This window comes from Trachurus trachurus (assembly GCF_905171665.1).
Source record: "Trachurus trachurus genome assembly, chromosome: 5".
Lineage (NCBI taxonomy): Eukaryota > Metazoa > Chordata > Actinopteri > Carangiformes > Carangidae > Trachurus > Trachurus trachurus.
This window is the reverse complement of record NC_139896.1, coordinates 33,558,814-33,570,057: the sequence shown is the minus strand read 5'-3', so window position 1 is coordinate 33,570,057 and position 11,244 is coordinate 33,558,814. Positions and strand designations below refer to the sequence as shown.

The 11,244-nt window shown below is 39.9% G+C and overlaps 1 protein-coding gene across 2 annotated transcripts in view; it reads right to left on the bottom strand.

Annotated features, from left to right (window-relative positions):
- Positions 1 to 8,483: 8,483 nt before the first annotated feature.
- tox2 (TOX high mobility group box family member 2) overlaps positions 8,484 to 11,244 on the bottom strand; it is a 103,258-nt gene continuing 100,497 nt past the window's right edge. For both annotated transcript variants that reach the window (XM_083971413.1, XM_083971414.1), the window contains one exon: positions 8,484 to 10,642. In XM_083971413.1, coding sequence (XP_083827539.1) covers positions 10,600 to 10,642 — 43 coding nt within the window. In that variant the 3' untranslated portion in view covers positions 8,484 to 10,599. The remainder of the gene's footprint in view (positions 10,643 to 11,244) is intronic.

The window sequence follows — 11,244 nt, the reverse complement described above, 5'->3', positions numbered from 1 at the left end:
CATTCCCTGACTGTTTCATCTTGCACCACCATGAGGTCAGTTCAGTTTGTTTCATTACTGTATGATTTAAAAATGTAACACATGCTGAAATGCTAAACGTTCCACAGACATTTCATTTACTCAACCTCAGCATCGGTTAGTAAAGCACTCACAGTACAACATTAACTCATCCTCAAGGAGACACTAGCATGTCTGATACTGACGTGACCTATCACACCTAGGTCAAACATGGAGTTTTCAACTTTCCTTCTCGCTCTTTAGAAACAGCTGCAGGTGAAACAACCATTCTCAAGATCATGCAATATTACAGAAAAGCCGAGCTCGCTGATAAATGGACCATGACCAGAGGTTGTCATTTTTTCTTTTCAAATTCAAAAATGAACTTTGAAACTCAACTTTCAAGCCAATATGAAAAATAAGTACTTTCAAATTTAAAGGTATATTTAGGAATTACTGCCATCTAGCGGTGCGGTTGCATATCAGAACGTATTCTTGATGTTGCATTCACGTGAAATCGGGCAGACGTCAGACTGACAACAGACGCTGCATGTAACAGGATAAACAAGCCTCTATGTAAACAAGTGGTCCTCCAGCACGAGGCAAAACAATACAGGCGTGACAATATGTTGTCATGGTGATGTCGTATTGTTTACCTGACCCACGTTTTACCGTCTTTCTCTCGTCGAGTAAAATGACATCCGGTTGGTTTGCCGACGGCCGTCTGCCTGACTGCACCTGAATGCAACATCAGTGCCTCCGTCCTTCCTCACACTACACACATAGACTGTAAAAAGAATGGACGTAGCGTCCGTGACGTCACCCATTGGTTTTGGGGAGTCTGTTTTGTGCCGCTACTACGGGGGTTTGAACCGCGCCATGTTGGATTCTACTTGCCATATTTTGAGCGGTGCGGCCGTTGGCCGGCCGAGAGCCCGCCCACTGGCCTCGTAACAGCGGTCGCCGGACCTGTCACTCAACGGTTCTGCGCCCTAATTGGCCAGAGCTTTAAACCTAATAATAGTAAAACTGTAGAGTTTAAAAAAAATTCACCCCCCTCAGAGTGTGTGCGGGGGTAGAAACTATCGATTGAGACCAAAAAAATAAAATGTACCAGGCTGTAAATATGTTTTTTTAAGCTGTAAAATCGGCTATTTTAACATGGGGCTCGATTGGAGTTGCTCCCTTCTGGAGCCAGCCCCCAGCGACAGCCGAGGGGATTGCAGCTTTTTGAACGCGGAAGTGAGCTTCACTTCTCAGACCGACAACTGCCCCCTTGACTACACAGTGGTGACAGTTTTAACAGGCCGAGCCCACAGCTCCGCTGAGTTTCTATGGTTACCTACAGTCACACTGCCACTGAATGTAAAAAATAGCGATGCAACATGGCCGCCTCGGTTCGGTGCGTCGCCCACTTATGTATTTGTAACGACTTGTAACAAGTCATTCTAAGGTACGAGAAAGCTTTCATTTGTATGCGGGTGTGATTCGACTTCAGTGAAATACGTTTTTATGAAAGCAATATTTGATTTTTGCTGATAAAAAGCCAAATAAGTTACATACTGGGGCTTTAAAGTGTTAAACTTCAATCAGGAAGACATCCTCACCTGGCATGAGGATAAAAGTAGGCCTATCATATGGCAGTAATAGTGATGATGTGTTTACTCAACAGGTTTGCATGTAACTGCTGGCTGGATTGGTCAATTAAAAGATTGGATAGATAAGGTCAGAGGAAGACGGAGGTCTGGGTTAAATATTAACAAAGTCATTACATCCTGTTTTGTGTTATCGCTGGAATCGTTCCCCAGCTATAACCTTGAAAATCAAGTGAACGTTGTATAGCATGAGCAGCTGTTGTTTTGTATTTTCCTGAACTGAACATTTTGAGAGTCAGCGCTCTCTCAAAACGCATTTGCTGTTTTTTGGGCATAAACATTATTTCTGGGCGATAGCAGCATTAGAATGTTTTCATACTTAAGATCAAGTTCACATTGGGCAAGCCAGTAGAAAGTCAGTAGAAAATCAGTTACAGTGTTTCTCAAAACTTGTGAAAACTTTCCCAGTCTTAGCCACACTGCACATGAACTCTGTACCTGTCACACACCCAGGTGAGGAGCTGCAGCTCCAACGGCTGCTGCCCGTCTCCATGGCAAGCCGGCTCAACACTGGGAAGGAAAAAAAAAGTAATTCTGGTGCAACTTTACTCACTGCACTGACAATTTAAGAAATGGATTGAGAACAGTGAGAAAACAGGTAAAATGCCTTTAACAGAGAACAAATATTTATTTGTGAAAACACACAACTTGTCACCATGTGTGGCCTTCGTCTTCGTTTGTGTAGCGGTAGCTGGAACTCTCTGTGGAATGATTTCGCCCAGGATGTTCCTTTGAATTGGATCCAAAGTTAAAATTCAATCCACATTTTTCACCTGCTCCAAGTCTTTTAAGTCCATTTCTTTAAAACTAGGGAGACTGATTGAAAACACTTTAGAGTGATAGAAAGTATCATTACTTGGAAGAGAGGCACAAAGGGAGGGAAGAGGAGGAAACCATTCTTGTGTATTTGATTCTAATGAATTGCAGATGCACCTGACAAAAATAAACGTCCCTTGGGTAGAAATAAAAAAGTTTGTCACTCACAGATAAATAGACTGAGTGGGTTTACAGATAGAGGAGACACAATATATTTCATTTGCAATATGAAAATTGCCATCATGCGTTCTTGTTTCTGCACGTACGTACACACCGTAGGAGAAAACTAACTTCCTTTCAGTTAATATTGACAGGATTTCCTTTTTGTCATGTTCTACAATCTTTTGAGATAAACAGATACAATGAAAAAAAGAGTACATTTACACAGATGTCAGGTTTATCTTGGAATAGCAAATGTTAGAGAAGCACACTGTTGTGTTGGTATAGCTGCTAGCCAGAGCTAGCATCCTCATAACAAAATGCTGCTTCATTGTCGGAGCTGGCCGTTTGTGGAAAGAAGGATGTTCTCCACCAAGGGACCAACATGCATCATTGCTTAACCATATACGGCACGCTGCATGGCAGAAGCTGATTGTTTTCCCTGCACAAATAAGCTAGCTGCACAAGCTCATTGTGTTATGCCCTAGAAGTCATTGTGGTTGTCTGCTGCTATTGCTGAATCTCCCATTTTCAAATAACCATTTGATAGATCTATTTTCTTAAATGGCTCCTAAAGATTTTGCACTTGCATGAGTAGATTTAACTGTCTGGAAAGTAAACCAGCAGTGTCAGTAAAGGATAAGTCAGTCAAGATTATTGTGAAGTTACATTTACTGTACATTGGCACACTATGTTCCAAAGCTTGGTTGCTATGGTGCTGCTTTTAAGAACATGGACCTCCTTTTTTTTTTTTCCATCAACCAAATGCCAGGACTGTGTATTATACAACATGCCAACATGTTGCACTGTTGAATCCTTTCCCAATCTCATCTTCAAGCCTGTTTAAATAGTGTTACATGCCATGTGCATGACGGAGCTGAATAACTAACTTCCTGAGTAACTATATTGTATTTTCATAACAAGCCTTTAATCCTGAACATCTGGACCAGAACCTTATTACAATAACACAACCATTTCTCTCTAACACTCTCTCCAACATGCAATTATTGGGGGATCTAAGGTGCAGCATGTGTGGGCGATATTGCACAAATAGAGCAGCTGCTGTGTTTAACAAACATCTGAAATGACTGCGTATGGCTGTTTTTTTTTTTCTTCTTTTTTTTTGTGGCTCCAGTGTGAGGTGATCCAGGCCATAAAGAGACCTGACTTTCACAGACGACTGCACGGGTGATGAGAAAATAGTTACGTGTGCGGCTCTCAATCTGACTCATCTCCACTTCAAGTCAGGACTTAGGAACTGCTGAGATGGAGAAATGTGAGGCACCATTATTTTACCTCTTAGTCAGTGAGCACCGCAGTTTCTCTATAGGGATGTAGGCTCCTGCCCTGTACAGCCCACAGCCAATTGAGAGAGAGGCCGAGAGAGAGACAGAGAGAGGGGGAGACTTCACTTCCTATCAAACAAGTCTCTCTTCTGGCCACCGTTTGCTTCGGGCTCTCCACCACGGTTTCCATGTATCCATAAAGATCAGAAGTGCAGGATCAGCCTGTTCGCGTCACCCTTCTTTTTCCTGAACAAAGAATCCGCTGCACACACACAACCTCTTAAATATCACATTCATTTAACACAATCGCATACAATAGAAGTGAAATATACAGTATGTATGCCACCACTGATTATCATCAAATTATCATCAAGACACAATGTGTAATTTGCGTCTTCTGAAACATTTCTGTGTTTTATGTTCTTCTGAAGATAGTGAGATCATGGTGTTAAACCTGTGGCTGTCCCTTTAAACAAAGACCGACGATGTGATGGCGATTTTACAGTATTATTGGATGATTATAGGGTAGACTGCTGATATATTATATATAGTTTGAATATCAAATCTTTTCAGCAATTTCATATTTATTTTTCTTTTTTTGTCATTTGCTTTTTATTGGTTTTTGATTTAGCATGAACGATCAAACAATCAACATGAAGACCTATAGAGAGTACAAAAAATATCAAGAAGAAAGTAAAAGCGTACATAAGAGGACTGGTAAACACCTCCAGTCGTGAGAGTGAAAAAAAAAGGTAAAGAGAAAAATAAATACATAAAAGTATTCTGAGATCTGAGATTACCTGAAGTCTGGTCTCATATTTATTTTTCAGCTTCATAAAGTCATAAAGTTTTAACATCATAAAACCTTTTGCTTATTTCTGTGTCTAAACCTGCAAAAAAAAGAGAAAAACAATTGTCTATATTATTTATATATATGCAGCTCATATCGCAAACTTAGTAGTTACCTCCAGCATCACATACAGAGCAACATTGCTGTTCATCTGGTTTCTCATACGTTCATTAATATTCACTCTGTTGTAGCTCTGTGTTTGGTCTCCTTAACTCCTGTGAGACATGTCTGTCCTTATAGCAGCACTATATCCACCAGCTATAGTCATTAAGTTTGTCCGTCTGCTGTTTGGTGCAAGGTGCAAGATGGTTTTTTAGACACCTCTCAGTGAAAACAGCTGCATGTTGAAGACAACAGTCAAGCGAGTGTTGAGAGCGAATAAAAACAATGAGCTGAAACAGTGTGAAGCTCGGCACAGCTGAGGAGAACTGATGCAGGTGATAATCCTCTGTAGGTTTATCACTGCAAACAACTGCTTTCACACACAAACAGCCCATTACTGACAAAGTGATATTGATTATAGTAGCATTAAAGTCTGGTAACTAATATACTCGATGAGGAAAATACAATGTTGTTAGGTAAACTTTTGAATTTTTTCCAGAAAGTCAACGTAATGACCTGCCATATTTGTTGCACTAGTGACTTTGTGCTTTGACAAAGAGAGAGAAAAGCACAAACTGGAAAAAGGTATTAAAAAACTGAGAAAGAATGACTGGGCAAAGGGGATTCTCTTCAACTCCGAGATCACTCAACCACAACTAAAACCAAGAGAGCTGTACAGAAGATGACCAGTGTGCCTGACCCTGCACCACTCACCAGATTGTGAGGTTGTCATCCAAAAACCTCGAACTTTATGTGAGTTTCTGAAAAGTAACTGCGTTATTCTTGGACACAAGATGTCACAAATGTTACCGTCTTTATAATGACTCCGCAAGTTTGTGAAGAAGAGCAGCCAGACTGATATTGAGACATTCAAATTTGGTTTATACTAGTCATAGAGAGAAAATCTTCATCACCTGATGTTTCACTATGAGTGTGGGGGAATGTTATGCACACACACACAAAAAAAAGTCAGCCATTGCCCTCACTTCAAACATTTAATCATGTGTGGTGTTAGAAAACACAGGAAACGGACTTAATTTCGGCAACGCAGGCCACAACAACGTGCACATGCTGGATTATGTATGCAGGTGTGAATCCGCAAGTGTGCTTTGAGTCTTATCTGTTAGTTACATGTTAGGTCCTGTTACATTTCTCACCCTTTGTTCGCTTCAGTGTATTTGAGAGAATTTATGAGTATGTATGTATGAAAGCTGCAGCTGTCATGCCAAAGTTTATTACCAAAAAAAAGAGGAATCTGCTACACGAGATATTGTGACGAAATGATCAATAACGTAACGCTCAACATGTTAAATCGAGAGTATTGCAGAAAATATTCTTGTGTGGGCTTATTGCACGTATTCTACAGGTAATATTGTGTTCTGTACTGTACTATTTATCGCAGTACAGTCAGCATAAAAAAGAAACCTTAACTGATTCTGAACACAAAGCGAAACCCATTTCTTGTTAAAACCACCCACATTTCCTGCTGTTTGTTGCTCCACCGCAGCACCAAAGTTGCAACTGAAACGCTTTGCCTCTATGTGCTCTAGTAGCTCGGCGTGTTTGGTGTATTTCAGTGAGTGCACGAGCCTTGAGTTCAGCCGCACCACTGACCTTCTTGCCTGCATCAGTTTTAAATTCAAAGGACAGAGAGGCCCCGGCTCGCTTAGCTTTGTCATGTGGCCAGATTAATCACATTTATATTCACGCTTAGTGATGGTGCACACACCCACCACAACAACGAACAAATAAAGTCCTTTTTTTTCTAAAAAGAAAATAAGAAGCTTTTTTGACAGAGTGGCTCTTACATGTTGTTTCTGATAGAAATTGTTCCACTGTTGGCTGAGAGAGTCCACAAACAAACATTCACACACTGAGGTTGACCTCACATTCATTGTCTACTCAACCTGTTGTGTATTCATGCTTTTATTTTTGATAGTCCCCCACAAATAAATTCACTGATAACCAACAACCTGAAAAGATGAACAAGAAACAGTTCAGCAGACTGTTTTGTCATCGGCTTGAATCATTAATTTCAAAGGGCATTAGATACTTTTTAATTGTTTTAAATTTCAATGGAATAATGTATTAATAACCCCTCAACTCTAATTAAGGAATCTAAAGCAAAACATGTAGTTTTACTTGTTAAATATAAAACCTGATGTCCGTATAAAATATGTCCAAAAAGACACAAAATAAGACAGGAGGTGAATTTAAATGTCAGCTTTCATTTGGATTTGGTTAAATAATTAAAAGCTAACCAGCAGAATGAATAAATAAAAGTGAACTAATCTAAATCCCATTAAACATCAACTATAATAAATATTTAATTAGAATATTTGCACTTTTGATCTTGTATTAAACGGTGAGTCTATTGCAGGTTTGTGTGACTCTTTATTCTGCTGTCTCCTTGATGGACACCACACTGACCTCGTCTTTGTCAGCCCGCCCGCTGTTATTGATGTCATCCATTTTGTTGCTGCACTGGTCTTTTTCAAATCTATGGAAACCAACAAGACCAATGCATTCACCTCTCCTCCGCCATAAATTGTAGCTTTTCATTCTCCGTTGGCCTCATGACTTTGACTCTGAGACGAGGGATGGGATTAAAGGCGCTGACAGAAGGTGTCAAATTGATACTGTCTCCTGGCAGTATTTACTACAGTATTACTATAGACAATGACTGCCACGCTGCTGTTGATGGCAGAGAGTAAGGTGCAGGAAATGAGTGAAAAAAAAGCTATTTTGTCTAAAATGAGAAGAGAAGAAGTGAAGTTATTGTGACTAGGTATGCACAAATAAAAAGCACCGGCAGCACCTAAACACAGAAAAGAGGAAAATGCGTAATATCCACCTATAAACACATGACTGTATGTACACAAAAGGCACAGAGACCGAGCTGCGTGACTGCACCCAAAACCTCTTTTATCTGCCACTGCATTAAGAATGTATGACTGTGATTTTCATATAATGTGTGTCATATCACAAAGTGGCAGGTTTTCCAATTGTCCAATAATGATCTATTTGCCAATTCAATACTATTGAAGAAGAGACAGCAGGCAGACGTAAAATGAATAAAACATTGAATGGAGGGATCGTGACAGTTCCATTTCAATCTCTCCTTCTCTCTCTCTTTTTCTCTCTATCTCTTTCTGAAAAGTCTCTAAGAAGACTTGTGTGCAATTGGGGTAAAATCAGTACTTGGACGGTTGCCTGAGTTTGTGTGCACATTGCATTTCTCTGTTCTCTTTATCTCACACTAGACGCCTACGATGCACCACTTTCACAAGCAAAGCAAACGTCTTCTCGCATCTGCTCTCTTGTTTGTTAAGATAGTTTACTGGCAATATCCACGCTGGCTGGTGTAGACTGTATCCATGGCTAATTAGCTAATGCCATCGGAGCCCTGAGCTAAATATAAATATAGGATACAAACGCAACCCTCTTAAGTGCAAATTCACTGTAAGGTACAGAAAGTTGGGGGTGTTAGTGGATCTTTAAAACAACGATTACCCTGTTCTTTTTTTTTAATCTTAAAAAAAAAAGGTGTGATCGTCTCATTAGAGAAAGGGACGAAAGAATAAGTCAGCAGGGGAATTAACAGACATCAGGCGTATCCACTTTTTAACTTTTTTTTTATTATGCAGGTTTGAAATAAAAGAAGCATTGTGACACAAACAGATGCTGCTGGCAAGGAAAGAAAGGAGCAGCATCCAAAATGTAAAAAATAAAAAAAATAATCATTGCTGTGGTCATCATCATTTTTATCAAACCAAAGGAAAAAAGAACAAAACAATAAAATAAGAATAAAAATACACCTCCATTGTAAGAAGCAAAAAAGTGATCTAATTTCTTTCATAAATAAGAAAACCTGTCAAATGACTGATGGGCAACTAGCGAAAAACAATATATTGATAACCATTTAAAATATTTATCATTACTGGCTTTACAAATAAAATAACTACAATTGGCAGGGTTTTTTTTTTTCTTCTTTTTTTTTTTACACAACTTAAATTTTTTATAGTTCTGTAACAACTAAAACTGAAATGATGCTACAGTAAAGAGATAAAAACAGATGTCTTTGTCAGCAAAATGCATTTCTGTTAATCACACAAAAGTTAAAAAGATGAGATCAATACAACCAAACACCGACTACAAACTTATAAAAATCACTGGTAATGTGGATGTGATGGCTCCATTCACATATTTCATTACTTCATTTCTGCATGTCGAGGAGACAGAATTGACATTATGGTCAGACAAAAATAAGAACAGGGAGGGAGTGGTGGAGGAGGGGGAGGGGGGGGGCGCATTTTGAGGCAATATCTTTTTTTTTTCTTCACCTGCAACATTATATCTCATTTTATCTCCCAGCGTTTCTTTCTTTCTTTCTCTCTTTCTATGTCCTTCCTCTCCATCTCTCACCTGGCTCTTTCCATTTAATGATCTGCAGGACACATATTGTGTATTCAGTTTTAGATTGAACTTTATTGGAAAAAACACACCAGTGAGCACAGATTTAATGCAAGAACGAGAGTGTGAAATACTCCTCTGAAATCCAGCTGCACAGGGCTGTTAAAATTCACGAGAAAGACTCGACACTCGAATACTGAGACACTCTCGCACGCAAAGTGTGTGTCCGCGCACATACACACACGCACACTCAGCTGCACACCGTTATGAATGGGGTACATTCTAACGTCCAGACGTACACACACACACACTCACACACACTCACACACACAAAATGACTTACATGTAATATTAAAGAGGAAACAAATCTATCTGGACTTCCAATTCCCAATTTGATCCCATAAAAGTGATATTTACAATCACACTGTGACAGCTCAGTAGACCTAAACAGGTCTTTAATATTAAAAAAAGATTCTTTTTGTTTTGTTTCTGTTCCCCACCCAAGCTTTTTGTATTAATTTGCAGGCCCTTAAGCAAAGCTACTATAACATCAAGGCCTGTGCTGAACCTACTTGAAGTTAATATTTCTCTACAGTACAGGGCTCAACGCTTATTGGCAAAAAAGAAAAAACAAAAAAGGGGGAAAAAAGAACAATTTTGCAAGCCAGAAATAAATAAAACAGCAATAACAACAACAACAACAAAAAAAGGAGAAAAAACACAAAAGGAAAATTAAAATGATTAAAGAAGAGGAAGAGTAGTTATTTTTCTTCTCATTCTAATTAAAGCTGGATGGGGTCCCTGAGGGGACTTTGATGGTGACATAGAAGAGGAGTGCTCAACGGCCCGGCCTGTATCAGAGAGGGCACAGACACACAACTCAAGAGGGGAGGGGGGAGGGAAGGGTGAGGGTGGAGGCAGCAGGAGGGAAGTGGAGGCGGGGAGGGAGGGGGGGTTTTATAAGTGCTTGGCAAATTTAAACAGCAAGAAGACTGCTAATACATTAAGTGGTACAGACAGTAGTCATCTAGTCAAAAAACTCTGGTCACAAATTCTTCTAGAAACTGAGAGAAATGATAGTTACATTGACAAAAAAAGGTGGTGGTGATGGTGTTTGGGAGGCAGAATAATGTGTGTGTGGGGGTGGGTGTGTTGTGTGTGTGTAATAGTATGTAATTGTATGTTGAGTGTGAACTGTATGTGTGCATCAGAAGAGGGTCGGGGGCGGGGGCAGGGGGGAAAGGGGCGAGGGGGATGGGGATGGGGAAGGGGGAGGGGGGGTGGTGGGAGTAGACTCCTCGGTGTCGTATGATCTTCAGTTTCAGGTGAGGTAGAGTGGCTTGTCCCTGCCTATCATGCTGCCACTGGAGGAAGGGAGAGAGAAAAAACACAACACAACAACAGGCACAGGTTAGATTACAAAAAGAGAAAAATAGATGATGTTACAAAAGGGGACGGATAATACATTTCATGCCCACAATCTAAAGCGAAACACCCCCATTCCCTCTCTGAGCTTTAACCTCACTCTAACCAAAGCCTGTTAATAAATGCAACATCTCATACAGTGCGTTAAGCGTGCTCAGAATATCCTCGGTGTGCTGCAGGACGGCACAGCCCACCAAACCATTTAGTACAATAACAGTGAAAACTTGTGGTGGGAACATCTGTTTTTTTTTACTGCTGTCTGACAAACACATGACAAGCTCTATTATCTCACCATTACCTCTCCAGCTGTCTCCCTGTCTCACTGGAACAGAGCTGACAATTTTCAACACTCGTATTGTGAAAGCAGTGTGGAGACACGTCTGCCATGGAAATACGCTATATGCTTATTTCTAATGGAGTTCTGGTCTAAGGTTCAGATTTATGGTAAAAAACATTCAAAAGAAAACATTATAGCCTATACTTTCATTATCTTAACGTATACGGTTTTTGTTTTTCAATATATTTTGCCCTTTTCTGAGCG